At 43.6% G+C, this 23,998-nt stretch overlaps 1 protein-coding gene across 3 annotated transcripts in view; it reads left to right on the top strand.

Moving 5' to 3' along the window:
• The window catches only part of UBE2R2 (ubiquitin conjugating enzyme E2 R2), a 97,359-nt gene that overhangs the window by 22,430 nt on the left and 50,931 nt on the right, over nucleotides 1–23,998 (top strand). Inside the window, exon 1 of one of the 3 annotated variants that reach the window (XM_039543638.1) lies at nucleotides 3,244–3,264. The exons of the other annotated variants lie outside the window; for them this stretch is intronic. Coding sequence (XP_039399572.1) covers nucleotides 3,259–3,264 — 6 coding nt within the window. The 5' untranslated portion in view covers nucleotides 3,244–3,258. Of the gene's footprint in view, nucleotides 1–3,243; nucleotides 3,265–23,998 lie in introns of those variants that run through there. 3 annotated transcript variants of the gene reach the window in all.

Below are 23,998 nucleotides of genomic sequence, written 5' to 3'. Positions count from 1 at the left end.
GGGAAGTTGTATGACACGTCTGTATCTAGCACAACATACTAGGAAAACGCACTGTATGTAATCTTGCTTTGACATGAAGAACTGCTTAGTACTCTTCCAGGTCTAGTTCCTGTGTTTGTGTTGTGAAATCATGATGCATCTTGATACTCCCAACCTTTGGATTTTTAGGCTATGTAGAGGATTGTGGAACTCTGTAGAACTGGCAGACTGGTTCAAGGGGTAATGGTAGGCCTGTAGCTGTGATGGTGTGGAAGTTAGCAGAGATAGCTGTTGGCTTGTAGAAACCTTGCCTTTTCAGTTCTTGGTAATTCACTAAGTCCTCTCCACACATGTACTTTAACACCATGCTGCATGGTGAACTCTTATGAATCTCTGAACCTAAAAACCAATGTCTAGAAGCAGTCAGTTTGGTGGACTAAAGGATTAAGGGAAACTCTAACTGCTTCATTCCAGCAGAAGGACACCATATGTCTTTCAGAAGGTATCAGATGCTTTTATGTCAGACAATGCCCAGTCAGTCCTGTTGTAACAGCAGTAAAGATTGTTTCTTCTAGTTTCTATACTGCTGATCTCCCTTAGATAGTATACACCTACCCTGATATAACATGGTCCTCCTGGAGACAAAAAATCTCACCGTTATAGGTGAGACCGCATTATATCAAACTTGCTTTGGGCCCCCCCTTCCTTGTTCCCTGTCCAACCCCTATCCACCCCCCGACAGGCACTCACTGGCAGCAGCGGGAAGTGGAGCAGCCTGGCCCCAGTCTGCTCCACTCCGTCAGCTCCCAGCCATGGTGCTCTGCTTCCAGCTGTTGGGGAGGATGGGGTAAGGACGCCCCCCCGCACTCACCTGCGGCAGGAAGCGGAGCGACGTGGCCCCAGCCCACTCCGCTTTCCTTGCCCTGGCCCCAGCTGTGAAGCTGGAGGGCGGCTGGGGAAAGGTCCTGCACTCACCTGTGGTGGGAAGTGGAGTGCCATGGCTGGGAGCTGGTGGAGTAGAGCTGGCTGGGGCTGGGCTGCTCCGCTCTGCTTCTGCTGGTGAGTGCGGGAGGGATCCCTTCCCCCGAGCGACATGGCTGGGGCCGGGGCGAGGGAAGCAGAGCGGGCTGCTCTCGGCACCTCTGTAATCCCCCGGGCCACTCTGGGACTGCAGGGCCCCCAAAAGTACCCTCCCACAGCTCCTGCCCCCCAGACCCTGAGCTTTATCACATTGTATGCAAACTCTCTTTATATCGGGTCGTGTTATATCGGGGTAGAGGTGTAATATTGAAGTATGACACACAACTTTTTTGTAGCTACTATCCTGAATTGTGATGGTCTCAGCTTGCTGTCAGACTGGATGAAAGGGACAACAAAACCCAGAATTCATCTGTTATGCTCGTTGTTTGCAGAGCATACTCTGCCTAGAATGGTCTGCAGTTACCACCTATGTTGTGTGAAAGGAAAACCAACACAATGCATCGTTTGAGATCTTTTGGTGGTTGCATAAGGTACCCATGTGAGAGACAGGTGGGTTGGGTCAAGGGCAGGGGAAAAATGCAGAAGCCACGAGTCTGTTGCCTTTGTTAAATATAATGTAGGACACTATACTGAACTTGTTATGAAACTAATTAGCGAATATACCACTAGGATACAGTGTGGTCTAGTGCAGGGGTTCTCAAACTTCATTGCACTGCAACCCCTCCTCTGACAACAAATTTCTACACGACCCTAGGGGGGGACCGAAGCCTGAGCCCACTCAAGCCCTGCCACCCTGCGTGGGAGGGCCAACGCTTGAGCACCACTGTCCTGTGTGTGTGTGGGGGGGGTGTCAGTCGAAGCTCAAGGGCTTCAGCCTGAGGTGGGGCCCTGTAACCTTTCTTAATCCAAAATGTTGTGTGGTATCAATTCAGATACCTTACAGAAGTCTATATTTGGGGCATCTAGTAAAATGTTTTTAAACAATCCTCAGTTATCACTCACTTTCCATTCCAATAGTAACTCAGGATGTCAAAAGTTTGCCAAACCCATCAAAGAATTGTTGAACTGCCCTGTCTACTCTACCTTGTTTTCTCAGAAAGCCAATCCATTATACCATCCCTACAGGAAGACTCAGATCTTCGAGCATTCTAAGCAAGGCTTGTTTGTCTTCATTATAAGTGAAATCTTAAGCTGGGAAGGAGCCCCCTACTCTGCGGATATTATACAGTTCAGACATCTTGGGGAGAAAGGCATGAAGTGCATGTTCAGGTCTCTGGGCTTTTTAAGACTGATCTGGCCAGAATGACTTTCACTGGAGGCAAAACTCCCTTATTGGCTGCCTCTGCAACAGGTGTTGCTGCATTTAGGCATCAACTTTTGAGGATGTGCCAGAGGGCCCTGTGCTGGTTTTAGTGGAACTGTATCTTCTACTTCCTTCCCCTTCTACACCTCCCTTTGAGGGTCAAATGTTTCAATTTTTTAGATATTGCAGGTAACTCTTGTGCTATAGCTAGGCTGACTTTCCTTCTTCCCTGCAGTAAGGCTTCTGGAAGTAGAGAAACTGAGTGCCTAATAGAAGAAGATTGGTATGTATGCCCTTGGCATGTAGGGCTTGAGGGATCTGTGTGTCTTAATGCGACTGATACGTAAAGATTCTGTAACCACAAGGTCACGTATGTGCTTTGCACAATGTGGTTCTGTATAAACTGGTAAGTTACAAATTGCTAGAATAGTATTGCTGGTTATAGTTTGCTATTAGCAGAACCTGGTGAAGGCATGTTATGCTTGTCTAAGTGTAATTTCCCAGTCTATGCCATAACTTTGAGTTTAAAACACGTGGTCAGAAAACCAGTCTCCACATTTAGAGAGTGTTTTAAATAGAAAACTACAACATGGATGACCTGCAGGTAATTCTTTTCCTGGTTGTAACGTAGCTAGTATTTCCAAGTTTTAAACTCCTGTGAATTTAAACTGATTACCATATGTAGTGGCTTAATGCTTATTATTTTAGGCTGAAAAATGACTGATTGCAATGGAGAGTTTAAGAACTATGCTATCAAATTCAAATGTTTGTTCAATTTTTTGCTTGTATTAATAGGTACAATGCAGGAACATGCGCTTATTACTGTCTCTTAACAGGTCATTTGATGCTTCATTCTATCATAATAAAGTTTCACGGTACAAAATTGTTCCTGAGTTCCCTGATACAATGTTATAATTTTCTGTTCTAGACTCAACTCCTTTATGCAGCCACACTTCCATATAGTAAGCCGATGAATATATTTTCAAGATAAAAATATGCAGGTAACTATGGAAATATCCACCCATAGAACTCTGAGAGAACAAACATCATTTGTAAAAATGTGTGCGCATGGATATTCACTTCTGAGTCGTCTTGGCCCTGCCACATGTTCTGATGGATATTGAAAATCATTTTACATTTCTCTTGGTAACATTATAAAAATTATTAAAGAATGAGCTTCCATGGCTTCTTCAGTGTTTACTACATTGTGGTGTGGTGTGGTGATTGGATACCTCTTTGGCTATGTCTACTCTGCATTGAAAAACCCACAGCTGGTCCAAGTCAGCCGACTCAGGCTTGGGACTCTAAAATTGCAGTGTATGCATTCCAGCTAGGCTGGAGCCTGGGCTCTGAGACCATGCAAGTAGAGAGGGGTTCATTCCATCAGCACACAGGGTGGACTGTACTCTGGGAATTAATCAGAGTTGTGTAATGACGGAGTCCATCCTGTGCACTGAATGAGGCAGGAGTCTGGGGGACTTGGGTTGGGGGAGGAGTATTTGATCATCTAATTAGTCTGTTAGAATGCATATACACAATGGAACTGAATTAAGGTGTACCAGGCATCAAGCATTTTTCAGCCTTTGAGTGCTTGACTTTACTACCTTAACATTCTGCCTGGTTTAATTGCTGTAAATGTATACACCTTTTGTCCTCTATCATGCTCTAGATAGCAAAACAATACCAAACTTTATCATGAATCCATAACTTGGTTTTAATCTTCTGCCTTTTTCCTTGTGAAGCACTTAATTAATTTATGTGCCTTGGCAACAAAAACTTGACATCTGAATAAACTAAACGAAGTTTGAACTAATAGCTTGTCTTTTTGCCATAAGAATGTATTTGTATCTGCCAGCTGTGACATGTTTGTAAAGGCACCACTTCATGTTAAGCAACACCAGGTGTTAATTTCTTGGCAGAAGAAAATTACAGAAGGCTAGTCATAAACTTTCTGAATCTCTGATCTGCTATCTGAACCTGTATTTGTACAATGTCTTTGTATAAGAGAAATAGTGACGGGTGAGTTGTAATGGTTAAGCTCTGTATTCAGATGGAAGCAGGGATTTTTCTAGTGCACTTTCAGCTGTGAAAGAGCTCTGGGCAAAAGTAGGTGGTAGGTTCAAAATCTATTATGAAAATGACATCTCTGTTCCTAGTTCAATAAAATAGCTTTGTGTAAATGCTGGCATCTGTTTAAAAGCTGCCTCATTACTTTGCTAGTGTTAAGGATTTGTCTAAGGTATCTTCTGAATTCAACTTGTTCTTAATTTCCCACCAGCGCTTCTATGGTGCAGCTCTGTGGGTGGTAGCAATTTGAGCACTCTAGTTCATACAGAGTCCTGAAGACCTTTTTAACAATGTCATCTAGACCTGCTCTAAGCAGAACTAGATGACATGGTGGTTAAAATGTTGTATGATCTGCACTAGCAACATCAGCAAGCCTGTGGGTAACAATTAATACTTGGAAAGAACTCAAAGCGATACTGGAGCTTCCATTTAAAATAAAAAAAAGGACTACATACGTAATCCTTATGGCTGTGAAGGTAATGCAGTGTTTTCTTCCAAAGTCTGTTTTTGTGGGAAGATGCATAGTAATACAAAAATTAATTCATTCTGGCTAGGAAGTTTATTCCTTAGGCTAGTATGTTTTGGATAAGCTTTCCTAACCCAATTCTTGATATGTACTGTAACTTTCATCCATAGATCTCAAAGCACTCTATTAATTGAAATGGATTAAAAGGGCTAACTGTTAACATAACCCAATCTCTGTTTAATATTAAACAGTGTTCAGCGAGGTCCAGGGATTGTTATACAGATACCTAAGCCTGGCACCATGGCACAAACACCATTAAAAATCTTTTTAACCTTTTTACTAAAAATACAGAAAAGAAGGAAAAGCTGTTTAAAGCATTTGAAATATAAATTATGAAATACGGCTTTCATTTTAGCAACATCCCCTTCTACCTTTTCCCTTTAGCTGGAAACCATCTTACAGAAGGAAAAACTCCCTGTTTGAGAGTCTTAGGTGTTATGAGAGAAGGTAAGTGTCACTCCAGAAGATGTTTGGGATTCATTAGGAACTGGTAGGGGTGACAATATCATCCAAGTCCCCCTCTCTCTGGCCTGTTCTGGTCAGGACACCTCTTAGGATCAGGATGATGAAGGCCCATGGTTCCAGGAAACCTATGGGGGACAGCCATAATGGTGGAGCTTGGTCCAGTAGCCTTTGTCTATATTTCCATCAGTTTTTTTATTTATTCTTTTCCCCCACAATATTTTCTACCCACCATTCCCTTTTGGATCTTTAAGTGTCCATGCCCTCATTATTTTATCTACCAAATAGGCTTAATATCTGACACCAATTTTGGCTCTAACGTTAGGCTCCACATCTGTTGGTTTTATCTTCAACGCAGTCCTTGAATCATATTGATCTCTTCTGTTTAGACTAATTCGGTTTTTGCCTCCCTTTTCCAGTCATCGTTTGTTATAGGATATTATGACATCTTATAAACTTTTTACATACTTCTTACAATTGAGCTCACAACTCAGGTACATTTGTAGGCCCAGTTGTCACAACAATTCACAACGCTGCTTTTATTAACTTTCAAGGCCCTTTATAGTCAGTCCCCATCCTATCTCTCGTTCGCTGTTGAGCTATTGGTGCTTGCCTCTGATCAGCCGTGATGGCAGCACCCACTCCTCACGTGTTAAACTTTGTGCTTTCTCATATGTCTGCCCCACGTGCTTGGGAGGAGATCCCAGTAAATATCAGCAAAGTTACCTCATTGTTAACCTTTTGAGTCCCTCCTCAAAACTCTCCTTTGCTATGAGGCCTGCAAAAGACTTGACACCGGTTAGGCTGTTGGTGGGCAGAGACCGCTGCATGTTATGCTGATTAGTGTTCTCATTGTTTCCTTGTATTCCCCCATCGGTCTGTCTGTCTATCAGTCAGTCTCTTGTCTTGCATTTAGATTGTAAGCTCTTTAGAGCAGGGGGGCCATCTTTTTGTCCTGTGTTTGTATAGTACCTATCACAGTTGCATCCTGGTACATGACTCAGACTCCCAGTTGTTATGGTAATACAAATACCTTAAAAAGGTATTGCTGATGCAGAGGCATTAAAAAACTAATTTTTTTCCCCAGAGGAACTGAGAATCTGCTGCTGCCATGGACTTGAGTTGAATGAGTGCTCAGTAAGTGTGAAAATTAGGCCCTACAGTAAAAGTGCCAGAGACCCATTTTCAAAAGTCACATCTAAAATATGTGCAAATCATATAGGGCAGTGGTCCCCAACGTGGTGCCCGCTGGGGCATTTATGTGCACCCGCTTAGTGCCCAGCAGGGGAGAGAAGCCACGGCCCTGCACCTGCCAGGGACAGAACTCCGGGGCTGCAGGAGCCAGTGTTCTCGGTCCCTGGCAGGCGCGGGGCTGCGGCGTCTCTCCAGCTTCTCCGGGGCTGCAGACTGCGGGCACCGGTGTTCTCAGTCCCTGGCAGGGCCCCAGGGGGCCGGGGCTTAAGCCAGAGAGAAGCCGTGGCCAGAGAACTCTGGGTCTGCAGGCGCTGGTGTTCTCAGTCCCTGGCAGGCACAGGGCTGCGGCTTCTCTCCAGCTTCTCCGGGGCTGCAGACTGCTTCGGTGTTCTCTGTTCCCGGCAGGCACAAGGCCCACCTAGTGCCCAGCAGGGGAGAGAAGCCAGGGCCCCGCGCCTGCTGGGGACAGAACTCCGGGGCTGCAGGCTGCGGGCACCATGTTCTGTCCTCCCAGCTTCTCTCTGCACTGCCCAGAACTGGCACCAAAACCAAAACAAAACAAACAATGCTCTGACTCTGCAGAACGGATGGAATGTTGCCCCGTAGCATGTGCTGCCCCAGGCACGTGCTTGCTCTACTAGTGCCTGGAGCCGGCCCTGTATGTGAGTAATTGTTGGTGCCCGCCACACTCTTCTGAAAACATGAATGTGCTACTGGCCACAAAAAGGTTGGGGGACCACTGATCTAGGGTAAAAATTTCAATAAATGCCTAAAGTTGAACAGTGAGATAGGGGCTGGTCTAGGAATATAACTTAGATGTTCTGACTTGAGCTTGTGCTCTGCCTATTTGGATCATGCTGCTTCAGGGTTATGAGTGTTCTTAATGTGTTTGCAGGCTTTTAGTTACAGTTCTTAGTAGAAGGCATGAACATGTAAAGCTTGCCTTCTATTGATAGTATAGTGACCTATTCAGATTCAGTTGGTCCAGTAATCTTGTTGTGAACTTTGCATGGTACTTTCTATTAAAGCGGTACAAAAACCATGGCATAGTTGACACTGGCCTCTGGAGCGATGTGAACCTTGGTATACCAGATCTTGCTGAAACTGTGCACTAGAGTATTCCATGCTCTTACTACATGTTCTTTTCAGAATCTGATATTTCAGCTGGCACTAATTTTGATGATAAAGGAATTTTAATCACAATTCCAAAAGGCCCGCTTTACTTCATGGGTCTAACATCAAATTTAAGCAGATTTCTAAAGAGCAACAGAAACCAAATATTTTAAAAAGAAGGCTAACCCATGCTTTAAATGTCCCTAAAGAACCTTGCATGTGGGATGAGTGCACATATCCCAAGTATCAGACCTAAGTGTTTAAATTTGTCTGAAACAAAATTTGATAGCAATATTAACAAAAACCCTTCATTCTGCTTGGTTAAGTTCCCTCTAAGCTGCGCAGCACCCTATTAAGTGCTGCGCAGGCACTCAGGGCTGTGGCAGGGAGAGATGCCTCTGCCGCAGCCGGGGGGGAGTCCTCTCCCTGCTGTAGCCCCAGGACAGCCTGCACCCCAAGCCCTCATCCCATCTCAGAGCCCTCTCACCCTCCTGCACCCCAATCCTCTGTCACACATCACCTCCATATTGGTGCACATAATTGATTCCACACATGCGTGAGGAAAAATTAGAGGGAACACTGCTGCTTGGTGAACCTTGGTGCTTCCAGTGACTAAGGTCTTGTTTAAATGATCTTTTTTTATAAAGCACCCCTTGCAAAAGCACACAGGGTGCTGAGCAACAATTTTATAAATCTGACTTCTTATTCATTAACAAAAGAACATCCTGACCTCAGTGAAATTACTGACGAGGTGGGTAAAGGGTACATTTTAAGAACATTTTAGCTAATATGTTTTCAAACCGTGTAGGCGGGGTGAAGTTGAGCCTCCAAGGTTTCTAAAGACGAACCTTTAAAAGCCTAGTCTAGACAAGCCCCAAATGACACTTAATCACTGACAAGAGCACTTCAGTGCTCCCTTGAATCCTAAAAATGTCATGTTGCGTTGTACAGTCAGATTTAGGGCTGGTCTACACACAAAAAATTGCACTGAAATAACAAGGTATTACCTTTAAGCCTGTTTAGTTGTCTTGCTGCAAGTCAGTGAATGAAAGTGGTTACAATTGATTTAGGCAAAGTTGGTTGACTTTGAGCCACTTTTTTCCAAAATAACTGTCTGCGCATACTTTTAAACCCATCTAGTTATTTTAGTTAAAGGGAACTGACTTGAGCTGATTTAATTAAGTTTTTGTATGCTAGCGCTTAGTAAATTGTTTATCCCATTGGTCTAAAAATTGTAATTAGCTTCCAATGCTCTATTCCAATCATGAAGGTTTCCTGAGACTGATATGGCACTGCAGTTAGTTGCTGACATGTCCTGAAGCATGAGTTGGTATCCCTTTAATCCTTTTTATAAACTTTTATCCTAGCTGATGTAATTGTGGATGTTGTTATCCATATAAATGTCTAATCCTTTTTTGAATCCTGCTAAGCTGTTGGCCTTGATATTGCTTAGCAGTTATTTCCAGAGGCTGCTTATGAATTGCTTGTTTCCTAAGATCCGTTTTAAATTTGTTGATATTTAGTGCTGAAATCCCAAAAATTTTAAATTACAACATGTATTGTTATGAGGTGGATGTCAAACCTTCCTGGTTGTGTAACGCTGAGACGTGCCTTATAGGTGTCTCCAAACTTCCAAGAGGCCTTGTGTGTCTCACCTTCTGGCCCCAGAATTTTTACTTTTTAGTCCCCTCCCCCCATTTCTTGAAGCCTATCATCATATACATTAGATGGCCTGCCTTGTTACTCAGAAGTCCCCAGCGAAAGGCTTCCTCCTCTTCCTTTGGGCATCTGTAAACTCTGAACACTCATACTTTTTTTCCTGTAGACTTGAGAAATGCCCACACTGAGACCAGTGGGACTTTTTTCAGTCTTTTTTTCCCCCTTGAATTATAAAAAGGAAGGACAAATTATTTCCTTGTTGGTACAGGATGATAGAGGGCCCCCAGGGCAAAGTGACGGGTTCAGTTTTACTCGTGGATAGCTGTTAGTTAGAAGTCATTACAAAAGATGACTTATTTAGGAATTGCTCTGTTTAAAGCCTAGCAGAAGACCCCACATTTGTTTTCTCTTATCTGCTGTTTCCTCTCTTCCCAAACACAGTGCTAGCTAGTGTTTTGAGCATGGCCATTTAAAGGCAAAGTATGCTGCAGGATTTTGTACTCCTTTCTAATATTTTAAGTGTTTCTACCAGTGTGGACACAGAGGATACAAATCATCAAATACTTTCCTTGTGCATTTTTTTCTGCCCTGGTGATACTGATTATATTTGTTTACAAATAAGTTTCATTTCTGGAAACAGCCTTGGCTAGAGGGTGCAGAATTCCTTGGTTCTTAACTGCTACTTACCTGTAACTGAAAGGTCTACCAATAATATGTATTGGTGTAAATAAGGATCCAAGGGTATGATATCCACCAGCACAGATTCTTTAGTAATCGAATGGTGCACACTGCTGTCTTCTTTTATTTTTTTTAACCTTTCCTTTTTCACCTAAGGAACTTAATCTGAAATGGTTATCTAAAATCTGGCCCTGTAGCAAAGCTCTAGCATCCCTCTTAATTTTTCAGTAACTTCAAAGCATAGTTCATATGTCTGGCTTCATAATGTCATTGGTGAACATCTAAGAATATACAAAAATGCCTTTATTAGTTTTCTGTCTTTAGTTTTTTTAGATGCAGTCCTGATTTAATAAGGAATAGCTTCATTTTAACACTAAACCGTTTTAATATCCTATAGCAAATGCTGACTAATCTGACTTTCTAGTACATGTTTAATTTGCAAACTAAAATCTTGCTGTTGTGGCTTTTGTGTTAAACAACTGAACTGTACAGGATAATGAACTAATGATGCAGACTCACAGGATCATTAATCTGTTTTATTGCTCTAGCTGTATTAAAATCAACTCTAATCACAGTTGAAAAGCAAATGAACTGTGTTTTACCTTTAGGTATAATTGGACATACTGCCTTGTAAGTTTGTTTTTGTGCCTCTGTTTCATCTGTAAAATAAGGGGCTATTAGATATGCTGCAAAGCCTAATACATAATTGATTGTGGGATACACACACTGCAGCACATACCATTATCTAGGCTGCAGGGGCTGTTTTTGTATCTGATTTGCTAAGAACAATTATTTTTATAATAAAAGCTAGAGGATTTTCAATCCTGTTATTGGGGGTACCTGATTACTCTTCCCCTATCCTGATAAAAGTATCCAAAATGAAATGCTAAATCCCTCATCCAAATGCAGACTGACTTTTTTTGAGGATCCAGTGTCCCAGTAAACATCAAGCAGTTAGCACTGCACATGCCATTGCTCACATACTCCTGAGGTCACTTCCCCAACATCTGACTCCTTGGTTTTTCCATATGAGGAAGATCCGGGTACTGGAATCCTGTCAAACATACGTAGTGCTGCTGTGCTCTGTAAAGTTGCTATGTTCTACTTTCTTTGTATCTCTCCTTGGGATCTTTTTGTTCAAAAGATGCTGTTCAAGTGTAGCTTAATGTACGCATATCAACAGGTACTTACATGGATGTCCTCCAGACACTTTATTATTCCTTGTGGTGGAAGCCTTCCTTTTAAGGCCATAAAATATTGGCAGTTTCTGATGCAGATCTTGCATACCTGCTTTTTGGGATGGGTGCCCTCTTTGGGACTGCTGTCACTTTATTATTTTTTTAATAGAACCCAATACTATGGGGCCCTGATCTGACTGGGAACTCTGGGTGCTGCAACAGTATAAATAAATCTGTGAAGTTAATCCCAGTACGTGATGCAGTAAAGATTTTCTGGATATTAATGTGCTGCACAAAAATAACACTTGTTCAGTTGTTAGCTGTACAGCTTGTGTGGATGCAAATGTAGGCAAATTGATTAGTGTATTACATAACACTAAAATTCTCTGAGTTTCTATTTGGCAAGCCTCATGCATACTCCTGAAGCGAACAAGTAATTTTTTAGTGACTGGGTTATGAGTGAGCAGAATTTTGCATAATGTTTGGTGGTTTTGTAGCTTTGAAAGAGAATTTATGTACAACAGAAGTAGATATGGCATATTTTGTTGTTGTACAGGGGTTAGTGTTTTTTAGGTTAAGTCTTAATCTAGTAATTGACAAACTTTTTAAAATATCCAAGACTGAAGCAATAACTTAAGTCTGGTTAAAATGGTTAGTTTGGTCTTGTGTATATACCTATATTTGAATTAGTGAGGGAAAGTCCATTAAACTGTCTAACTTGGAATATTCCATTTTCTTACACACTGTTGACTATTCCACGTGCATCTAAAATAACACCATAACTGTTTAGATAAGTAAGGTATCAGTTGAGACTGAATGCATATCACTTGATTTTGATAAATGCTATAGTTTACATATGCAAACCCTAAAATTCTTAGTCCATGGATGAGTCTTGTACACACTCTGCCTTGAGAGAGTACTGAAAGAGTGCAACATTTTATTACAGTAGCATCTAGAGGCTCTAATCAGAGTCTATTCTGTGTGCATACTATATGCAGATTCAAACGATAACATTCATCAAAATCTGGCAAATACTCCATCTAAAATGTTTTCTAATTGGAAAAATACAGATATATCAACACTTCACTGGTCATTGAACTCCTGAGTGTTTACATCCATAGAATACTGGAAAAATGGTTGAAAACTGCGGCTCTAGAGGTTTATTAGATCTGAAGTGGTTACACCACTTTTCAATGGAATGCCTTCTTTAAATTAGGCAGTCTGAATCTTTCAGAAGTGTGTAAGTGTACTGACACTTCCCTCAGTCATACAAGGTACCTCCATATTAAGCCACCATTTCACTGTTGCTTGTATAACTAATTTAGTTTACTAATCCCATTTCACTACTTGTTTCCCAGAGTGTGTGGATGCAAACAAAACTTAACACTGTTTGGTAAACCTGTTGTGATGCTAGGATGCCACACTTAGAATTCCAGGCGGCAAACCTTCAGTCCTTACTTGGCTGAGTCCTGTGAGCCTAAATAAAAACTGGTTCTTCATTCTCCTGGTATTAATGCATCTTTTCCTCACACTGAGGTTATTGGCAGTTTCCCCTAGCAACCAGCACACTGCAGCAGTTTGCACATGAGAAGCACAGCTGTACAAGGCACAAGAATATCAGTAGCTGCAACTTTAGATACTCATGGGTTGGGGAGAAAGCATGTTTATTGAATAAACTTAGCACCATGAAATGGCCTTCTGTAGAGTTCCTTGATTTGCTCTCCAGAACTGACTTTGTTCATTAATACTAGAGTGGAATAATTAACTCTCAATTTGAGGCTTCTCATGAACAGAATCTTAGTTCAAAGCCTCTTTACTAGCACTCATCTTCAATAGTTAATACTTTTTCCCATTCACTGTGGAAAAGCAGTGACTTCTGTTTCTTGTAGAAATATAGGCCTTGATAAGGGACTTGATAAGTCATCAAGTCTAGCCACCCGTGCAGAGGTAGGACCAAACACACCTAGATTTCTGACTTGGATCTTGTCCAAGTGGTTCTTAAAAACCTCCAATGACTGGGATTCCATAACCTCCCTTGGAAACCTATCCCAGAGTTTAACTACCTTTATAGTTGGGAAGTTTTTTCCCAGTATCTGTCTTAAATTTTCCTTTCTGCAGAAGGTTTGTCCATCTTTCTTAAAATGTGGCATCCAGAACTGGACACAGTACTCTAGCAGGTTCACCAGGGCTGAGCAGAGCGGGACACTGCCTCCTGCATCTTGCATACAACACTCCCGTTATATACCTCAGAATATTAGCCTTTTTTGCCACTACATCGCAGCTGTATTACTGCATAGCCAGTTAATCCCCAGTGTGTAGTTTGTACACTTGATTCCTTCCTTGTCCTTGTTGATTTCAGACCAATTCTCTAATTTGTCATGTTCAGTTTGATTTCTAATCCTGTCCTCAAGTGCTTGCAACCCCTCACAGCTCAGTGTCATCCACAAATTTTGAGTGCATTCTCTTGATGCCATTATCCAAATCATTAATGAATATATTGAATAGGATTGGACCCAGGACTGACCTCTGAAGGGATCCCACTGGGTCCCCCCCTTTCAGTTTGACAGTGAACCATTGATAACTACTCTGAGCATAGGTGCTGACTCCATGGGTGCTTCATCCCTGGAGCACCCATGGGGGGGGGGGAGAAATAGTGGGTGCTCAGCACTCACCAATAGCCCCATGGATCAGCTCTTCCCCCCCCCACCCCCTCCGAGCACGTCCCACCTGCTATGATCAGCTGTTCAGCAGTGTGGGAAAGGGGGAGCAGCGGGGTGCAGGAAGAGGAAATAAAGAACTCCTCTCCCATCCCTCCCTCCCCGCCATGCTTTCCCTGCCACTCTATGTAATTTGCATCATTGTAGCTTCAGCACTTTATAACAGACACGGGGAAACTGAGTGCGGAATAGTTCTTGGGCTCAGGACAGGATCTCTTCTCCCTGTATGGTTAGAAGCAAAAAGGCCTAGAGCCAAATTCAGGTTTTTGCCTCAAGCCATGCTGGCTTCCACCTTTACATTTGCAACAAATTTCTCCCTGTTGGTTAGAATCGAGTCTAAAATGGAAGAAACCAGGGGGACAGCCTCCACTTTCTGAAACAAAATGTTGTCCCTGAGACATTCCAAGAGTTTAAGGGAAATTCTGTGTATTGCTGTATTAAAGCCCCCATTACTACCAGGTCTTGGGTATTGGATTTTTCTGTTCATTCTAGAAATGCCTCATCCACTATCTATTCCTGATTTGCTGGTCTGTAATAGACACCTACCATGACATCCCCTTTATTTCTTTTTCTCCTTTTATCTTTATCCAGATATTTTTCAACTTGTCTGCCTCATCTCCTTCTGGACCGCAGAGCAAGTGTATACATTCTTGATGTATAATGCAACATTCTCTATTTTTTTTTTCCTTTGTGACCAATCTATCTCCCTCGGTACCAATATTCCAGTCATGAGATTTATGCCACCAGGTCTGTCAATACATCATAATTTAGTTTATATACTAATACTTGTGGTTGTTCCTGTTTTGTGCCCCATTCTCCTATTTGTTTATAGATATCTGATATTGAGCAGATTTTCCTCTTTTTGCTCCCAGCATCCTATTGCAACTTTGCATAACCCCCCACCCCCCCAAAATCTAGCCCTTTGCTAAAGTCCCTTTTTTATTCTTGTCTGTGAGCTTTGTCACTTGCCCTCTTTGAATCTAGTTTAAAGCCCTCCTCATTGAGTTGGTGAGGAAAGATGCTGTTCTCCTTCTTGGCCCCATGGACCACATCTCTTCCTAGCAGTCCTTCCTGTGACCACATCCTGAGGTCAAGAAAGCTGAAGCCATCCCATTAAAACCTTCTCTACAGCCATGCATTCACGTCCAACGTGTACGTGTCCCTCCTTGGGTCCTTACCCGCAACTGGGAGGATGGACTAGAACATAACCTGCTCCCTGAACTCCTCCATCCTTGCTCCTGAGCTCTGCAATCACTGATCTGCTCAGGGGCATATCTGGTAATAGTATTAGTGCCCATGAAGATGAGCACCATGTGGTAGTGGACAGAGGGACACCCTTTCCATTATGTCTTGCCTGCCTGGATCCTGCATCCATCACACTTCGCAGGATATCATGTTGTTGTCAGGGTGGCAGATGGATACCTGTTACGCCAATCACCAGCACCATTGTTTCCTCCTCTTCAGTGTGAAGACCGAGTCTCCCAGTTCTCGGGGGGAGGTGGTTCCTCCTTACCCATTGTGGGATCTGCTTCTCTCCATCTGTTGCCAGTAGAATATACAGGTTCTTGACCCAATGGGCAGGGTACAGAGGCATGAGTTCTCCTTCCTCCTCTGGTGTTACTGTAGTTGGCTAGCATCCTCTTGTCCCAGATGTTTCATCGACAGGATGCACACAGCAGTCCGTGGGCTCTTGGATGATGTGCATACAAGCCATCTTTCTGCAGTTCTTACTTGCTTTCTGAGGGACTCCACCAACAGACCTCTCACACTGGATGTTTTCCCCCTACCTGGCTTTTGTTGGCGGGGACATGCAGGCCACGTTGCCAGCAAGTCAAGACTGTGGCCTGGGTGGAAGCCTTGAGGGTTAGGATACTTGTCTGGCAGGGCTCCCATAGGTGCAGGTAGAGGAAGAGCTGGTGGTGGTGATGTGTAACAGTTGAACCCATACTGTTCCAACCTCCTTTCCCTGAGTTGAAATCTTTTATCTATTCACCTGGGAAGTTTTTAGGTTCCATTTCAAAATCACATCAGTTTTAAAAGAAGCTAAAAGTTTGTGTCCCACCCCCACCCCCCCAAGTCTCCCCAACTATTTTTATGGCATCATGATCACATTGTTTTTAAAATGCCTACTTTTTTTCCCCACTGCAGTGTGAAGGACCCGTGGGGGTGGGTGGAAAGAGGGGAATGGAATTGATCTTGCATAAAGTAAGTTTATGAGATTCTCCATATTTTGTTTTTAATCTATAATCTTTGTGTTAATTCTAAGACTAGTTAGTGGTCAGATAAAGTGTGACTCAAGTTGATGTCCCTTTAAGTCCTGACACCAATGTATGCATTAAATTTCAGATTGCATGCCTTCTTCAGTTCATCTTCCCTGCATTATATTTAAAGAGGATAATTTTGTTGGTAAAGACCACGTGACTTGCTGAACATGTCTACAAGAAAATGAATTTGTAAATTCTTACCTTTGTATGTTGCTTGGTAAACTGAGTGCTAAATTAGTATGTGGCTATGCATTTTGGAGGAGAGGGACATGATGAAATAAGAGTGTGTGTGTTAAAGCCACACTTTCTCTGAAATAATCTGAACATGGCCTTGCCTTCTCTACACTTAAATACAGCAGGGGTAGTCGATAGGTGGGCCATGGGCCAAATCTGGACTGCCAGATGCTTTTGAACGGACTCCAAAAATCTTATTTACTTATAATTGTTTTCTCTGGAGTCTGGACCTTGACAAAAAATGATTGCCCCTGAAGTACAGTGTATCTCTGCTGCAAACAGATGTCAGCAATAGGTAGCCTGTCTTGTCTGGGGCAGATATTAAAGAGCTAGTGTAAGTAACTGTAAGACAATCATCACTGTCGGAAAGGATGTTGGGCTAGATGGCCCAGTATGGTTTTCCTTATGTTCTTAAGTCCCCTTTAAAGTGCATTTGTACTTTGAGTTGTCAGTGTGAAAATGGCACTTACCAGAGTTGACAGATCTGATCTAGGTCATCTCTGCTTTCTTTAGGAAGCAAAACTTTTTTCTGCAGTTTAGCCCTACTAACAGTGCAAAGCCAGTATAACTGGGCAGAGATTCTATTTTGGCTTGTGCATCAGCAGAACTGTTAAATCATTTCCAGCTACAGGAGCAAATTCTGCCCTCAGTAGTTGCATCTTTACAACCAGATGCTACTGAAGGAATGCACAGATGTAAGTAAAGGGTAGATTTGGCATGCTGAATCTGTTACCAATGCCTGAGCCAGAAAGAACAGTGTGACAATTTTATTTGCAGCACTGGAAGTCTAAAAACATTTTTTTAAAAAACCTTTTTCAGTTTGCTTGTGTTTACTTAGTTTCTAAATGTAGCTAGTTCAAATAAACAGTTTCTTCTGTGTGTAGGTGCTTCATACAGTAGCTGATGGATGTGCATTTTAAAAACCACAAATTGGTAGAGGACTAAGTAGTAGGCATAGTACATGAAACCTCTTTAAATAATAATAGCCCAGATATCCAGTTCAAGTCCTAGTAATTTAGTAGCATAAACAGTCCTAACTGCAAAGAGCATACAATCAAATTAAGACAAATATAGCCAGGAGTAAGGCTTTCACAAAAAAAGGACACAAGGCTATATGCACTGCTTCACTGCGTTGAGTAGCTTTTAAATTTTCTTTTTTGATATAGGAGTCTGGGTCTTCATTTGTCACAGGGCTGTGAAGGAAGAGGGTAGGTTGGTCCCAAGTGTAGAGGTCTTTTGTGTAGTCTTATGTTTTTTAGAAATGTTAAATGTCTAGCAAAAGAATAATACTAAACCTGACCAAATTGGCTTGGTTAGACTTGAACTATCACTTCACAGAACTGTAAAGCAGGGATCTCAAACTCAATTTACCTTAGGGCCAGTGCCAGTCCTCAAATCCTCCCAGGAGGCCAATGTCACTCATGCTGCCTGGAACCCCCCCCCCCCCAAAAAAAAACCTCTGTTCCCACCTGCCTAAGGCTCTAGGATGGAGTTTGGGTGGGGGAGGGGGCCTGGGGTGCATGATCTGGGAGGGAGTTTGGGGGCGGGAGGAGGTTGGGGGTGTGGTGCTTGCTTGGTGCTGCAGGGCCGGGGGGGCCTCTGCGTGCTTCTGCCTCCAGGCACTGCCCTCGCAGCATCTCATTGGCCGCAGGGGCGCTTGGGGCAGGGGCAACACGTGGAGGCACAGCCCTGCCCCTGGGCCACAGGAAGGGGCTGGCAGCTACTGGAGTGAGCAGGCAGATGCTGCTCTGCTCTGCTGCTGGGGCCTCTGAGGGGGGAGCACCTGGGGCCAGCAGGTGGGGCCAAGGGAGAGACCCAACCCCAAAACTGCCGGATCCCTGCGGGCCACGCTGGGGAGGCTTGTGGGCTGGGAGTTTGAGACCCCTGCTCTAAAGGATGGAAACTGTTCACTTCACTTTGAAAATATCACAAAATATGGGAGTTCAGTCAGCCCAGCATGCAATCAAACAAGGGATTTGGGGTGATAACTCTTTGTTCAGCAGATGTCTCTGAAAAGTTACAGCATGATAAACAAAACATTCAGATATTTTATGTGGTTATCTTGTTGCAAATACCACATGACAGAAACTTATCTTAGTCAGCTGATGACTTAGCAGAAAAGTTTGAAATGGGAGTGTCCTCACTTGACATTGGATAGCCATCTGTCTTGGATGGTTGAGACACAACAAATCCTGCATGTTGGCAGGGGGTTAGACTAGATGACCCTTGTGGTCCCTTTTAACTCTGTGGTTCAATGATTCTATGAAACTGTCCACACTTTCTCAATAGTTTATATTGGGTATGAAGTAGCTGCTATTTGAGGGAAAGGCTTATGTCTTGCTTTATAACCACAATTTAGTGGTGGTGGGTGAGGCCTTAATTATTAGAACTGAATTGCAGGCATTTCTGTCATAAATGCTAACTGAACAAGCAGCTGTATCTGGTTTCCTGGGATACCAATGCAGAAACAATGAACAGATTTTAGATGTTGTGCCCCTTCCAATGTCTGTCCATTGTAGAATATGGTAAATGCACTTACCAACCATATTTTGTCAAAGTGCTGTCTAATCAACGGAATTGCTCCTCAGGTTTATCATAAACCTCTAGTATTTGGACAGCAGTAAACACCTAGTGGTGGAATGATTTTTATATTTTGTAATGCACAAAGTTATGATTGGTAATGCAGTCAGTGACTAGGCATGTATAGCATCCATTTAGTGCTTAGTAGCTTTTTTCATAGTCTCTCACTATAACCTCTCACTAAGAGGGAATGTTGGTCAGCATGCTGGATTTATCCATACTCTCGAGAAACTCACAGGATCTTCAACGTCACTGCTAGTCTCTCAAACTGGAAGGACCTCTGTTTTAATGACAGCCAGGGGCGGCTCTAGGTATTTTGCTGCCCCAAGCACGGCAGGCTTGCCTGTGGGAGGTCCCCGGTCCCACGGATTCGGCGGCACGCCTGCGGGAGATCCACCGAAGCCGCGGGACCAGCGGACCCTCTGCAGGTATGCCGCCGAAGGCAACCTGCCCGCCGCCCTTGCGGCGACCTGCAGAGCGCCCCCTGTGGCTTGCCGTCTCAGGCACGCGCTTGGCATGCTGGTGCCTGGAGCCGCCCCTGATGACAGCAGCTACTGAATAACAGTCTAGTGCCCCACCAGTATTGCATTCCATTGTTAATGTCCGCTCTGAATCAAACCTGGCATAGGGAATAAAACTCTCTTCAGGCTTATGCTACTCGTTGTGTTAAGTGGAACTTGTGTGCTATTCCTGTGTACTTGTACTGAATTTCTTATAGTGAATTTTGACTTGAGTACTTCAGTATAGCATCTGAAGTGTAAGGATGTCCTCTTACTTGAGAACCTTTGCTCCCTATTTGGTATATGAACTTAAATGTTGGGGCAAATAGCATATTTGCCATAAACATTTGAAATAAAGCTTAGGCAGGAAGCTATGGGAATTCTGAAGCATCTCTCATTGTTTGCAATGCATGGTAATTATTACATAGTGTGAAGTAACAGTAAATGAAATTTGCATAAGGGTTTTTTCCCCCAAAGCATAGTACACTAATTTAAGCCTTCAAGGAAAGGGGTGTGTATGGGTGAATTCCAAGCTATATTATTGGAAGAATAAAGTAACTGTTTTGACCAAAAACCTCAGTTGTCTTAAAATCCAATTGTCTAAATTAATAGCCAGTTTGACTTGAACAAGTACACTTAATTCTAACTCCAAATCTCCTTCACTTCAGTAACTGAGCCTGGCCACAATGTAAAGAGGTTACGGTTTGAAATCTGTATCTGTAAGAACACAAGTGCAATTCTGCCTGGTGAAGAAAGGTCTTTAGAATGTGGCCCGATTGATAGCATTTAAACTTGACCTATATGAAAATAACTTCTGGAGAGATGACACCATAACTACTCTCTCTACCAGGGGTGGGCAAACTTTTTTTTTTTTTTTTTTTTTTTTTTTTGGTCTGAGGGCTGCATCAGGTTTTGGAAAATTGTATGGAGGGTTGTTAAGGCAGGTGGTTGTGGCCTAGCCCCCACCTCCTATCTGCCCCAGGACTCCTGCTCCATCCAACCCTCACCCCTGTTCCCTGACAGCTGCTCTGGGACCCCTACCCTATCCATACACACCCGCTCCCTGTCCCTGACGGCCCCCCTGGGACCTCGCTACCCCATCCAACCCCTCCCCTCATTCCTGAGGGGACCCCCCCGGGACTCCTGCCCCATCCAACCACCCCTTCTCCCTGTCCTTTGATTTCCCCTGGAACCCCTGCCCTTGACTGCCCCCTGCCACCCCATCCAACCCCCTCCTTCCTGACTGTCCCCCAGGACCCTTGCCCCCATTCAATCCCGTTCTCCCCCCCCCGACCACCACCCACACCCCTGACCACCACCACCTTGAACTCCCCTGCCCTCTCTCCAACCTTCCCTGCTCCCTTACCGTGCTGCCTGGAGCACCGGTGGCTGGCGGCGCTACAGCCGCACTGCCCAAATGGAGCCGGGGCACACCGCTGCCACCATGTAGCACAGAGCGCTGGGTCAGGCCAGGCTCTGCAGGCTGCACTGCCCCAGGAGCTCACAACCCCGCCACCCAGAGCATCGTGCTGCCGGCGGAGCGAGTGAGCTGAGGCTGCAGGGGAGGAGGAACATCAGGGGAGGGGCCAGGGGCTAGCCTCCTGGGCCAGGAGCTCGGGGGCCAGGCAGGAAGGTCCGGTGGGCTGTAGTTTGCCCACCCCTGCTCTGTAGGCTCGGCTACTTACTGATGGAGAGCGCGCTTAGGGGGAAAAACAGTTCACACCACAATTGTATATGAGCTTTTCTTTTGGTTTGCAGTAATTTTTTTAAAAGTACCGATTCCTGCAGACTTTACTGGTGGTGTCAAAGGCAATAATTGTTACCTTGGTGTGAACATCCTAGGTGATATGGCCATTTTTGTGTATTAATTATTGTAATGCATCTTGATCTTAAAGTATTTATTAAACTAAAATGTATAAACTGTCAGCTGATGCATGTATAAAATGTGCCAAAACTACTAAAATGGGAAACTGAATTTTATTTTTACACTTCCAAGAGATTTTTCTAAGAATTGAGATCATATCCAGCTATAAAACACAGCTTAAGACTTTAAAAGAGCTCATCTATATCTTCTGATACGAGATGTTAATGGTGAGGAAATCTTCTGTTACAATAAGGGCATGTCTACATGAACACTTGGTGTACAGCAGGTGAGTGCAGGGTAGATTCATGCCCAAGCTTGCTATGAAGTAAGGTTATGGCTACACCACAGTTGTGCTGCTGTAGTGACCTATTGTAGATACTTCCTACATAGATTGAAATGACCCTTCCATCCACCTGTCCAAGAGGTGGGAGCTAGGTCAACAGAACAATTCTTCCATCAATCTAGCCGCCTCTATGCTGGGGATCGGTTGACCTAACCATGGCACTCAGGCTATGAAATCTTTTAGTGCCCTGAGCAACGTAGCTAGGTTGATCTAATTTTTAAGTGCCTTAGTGGTCATGTAGAGTAGCCCTATGTGTAAGTGTTCAAGTTCTTGGAGAAGCAAGTCCATGCTAGGGGGGAAGAAGGCCTGAGGTGGCGTGTGGTGGTTTGCTGAATGGTTGCGTTCCTTGAGGTGTTTAAACTTCCACAACTTAGTGTTTTTAAAATGGGATTTTTAAAAGTGCTTAGCATTGGCCTTGCTCTGTCATATTGAAGTCAGTGGTAAAAGCTCCTACTTTTCAGGGGGGGGAGTGAGTTAAGCCAACCGTGAGCCACTTTGAAAATACAACCATAAGTTTCTGAATACAAACTGATACAGTGAGTTTAGAACAGACAATTGTAAGGGCCAAATGTACAGAAGGCTCTAAATATAGGAGCCACTGTAGTTCGTTTGTGCAGAGAGGAGATACTTCCCAGAAGAGGTCCTTGGTGGCATGGCAGACTGTGGTCAGTAGATGAGTCATTACCCTTTTGTAAAATGCTGTACATATAGCTCAGTGTGGTGTTTGGTGCTGCTCAGTCTAAGCAGAGCAGGTGTTGCAGCCAGTAAGGAAGCAGCTGCAGAGGGTTACCTCTGCATTCACTCAAGGCCAAGCTTGTTGTTTGGTGGGTGAGACCTTAGAAACAATTGCCCTTAGGATCTTAAAAATGCCTCACTCTTCTCGATAAGTTGATAACAGTGATGCCTAACAACTTAAATGCTAGAACTACATATTTCCCTGATGATTTGAACAGAAATATCCTTCTACTCTGGGATTAGAGGCACAGTTTGGGAAGATTGCCACTATTTCCCTCCCTTCCCCCATCTTCAGTGTGGTCTCCGGAATCCATTCTGTGCTGCTCGGATGAAAATTGTCCAATTAAACATTTGCTCCAGCAATTATGAAAAGTGGTGTTTGTGAACAGTGGCGGGAATGTTACTGGTTATATAGTGATACGTGCTGACGTTTTCAAGAATGAAAACAAAATCCCTTTTTCCTGAGAAGGAACTTGGAATCAGTTATTTTGCAGTAGCATCTGTCCCCTTTTGGCAGAGATGCAGTGCAGGTAGCTCACCAACTATTACTTGAAATTTTCTTAATTTGCAATTTGAGACAGACACAGTGTCCCTTAACACATTCTTCCATTAGCTGATTAAGTGTGTTCTGCAACTTGCTCTTTTCCCATCAATACTTGTATGGCTGGAACTCTAAAAAGTTACACATACAAGAATGAGGATTGTCTAAACTGAATACAGCTGAACAGAAGCCAGATATCCATTTCTGAAGTCAAGTCATCACAAGAGTAGAAACATAGTATTTTTGACAAGATGGCCTATGAGAACTTCTGACAACTAGTGGAAATCATCTAAGGGCTTGGCTACACTTGAAACTTCAAAGCGCTGCCGCGGGAGCGCTTTGAAGTGTGTGGCCGCAGCGCCGGTGCTGCGCTCCCAGCGCTGCAGCACTGTTTACAGCGCTGTAAAGCGCCAGTATATCTTGCAGCACTCAGGAGGATGTTTTTTTCACACCCCTGAGCGAGAAACTTGCAGCGTTGTAAAGCACCAGTGTAGCCAAGGCCTATAAGATTCATTGTCAGGGTACACAGTGTATCCTGCTATTTTTTTCCTAGTACCACCACTGCATGTAAAAATAGCAAAAGTAGCTTCTAAAATGCCACCTGCCCACTCTACGAAGAACATAAGAATTTGCCATACTGGGTCAGACCAAAGGTCCATCCAGCCCAGTATTCTGCCTGCTGACAGTGGCCAATGCCAGGTGCCCCAGAGGGAGTGAACCTAACAGGTAATCCTGTCATCCATGTCCACCCTCTGACAACCAGAGGCTAGGGACACCATTCCTTACTCATCCTGGCTAATAGCCATTAATGGACTTAACCACCATGAATTTATCTAGTTCTCTTTTAAACTCTGTTATAGTCTTAGCCTTCACAGCCTCCTCAGGCAAGGAGTTCCACAGGTTGACTGTGCGCTGTGTGAACTTCCTTTTATTTGCTTTAAACCTGCTGCCCATTAATTTCATTTGGTGGCCCCTAGTTCTTATATTATGGGAACAAGTAAATAACTTGTTCACTTTCGCCACACCGCTCATGATTTTATATACCTCTATCATATCCCCCCTTAGTCTCCTCTTTTCCAA

This window comes from Mauremys reevesii, linkage group 6 (assembly GCF_016161935.1).
Source record: "Mauremys reevesii isolate NIE-2019 linkage group 6, ASM1616193v1, whole genome shotgun sequence".
In the NCBI taxonomy this organism is placed as follows: Eukaryota; Metazoa; Chordata; order Testudines; family Geoemydidae; genus Mauremys; species Mauremys reevesii.
This window is presented reverse-complemented; position numbering and strand designations above follow the sequence as displayed.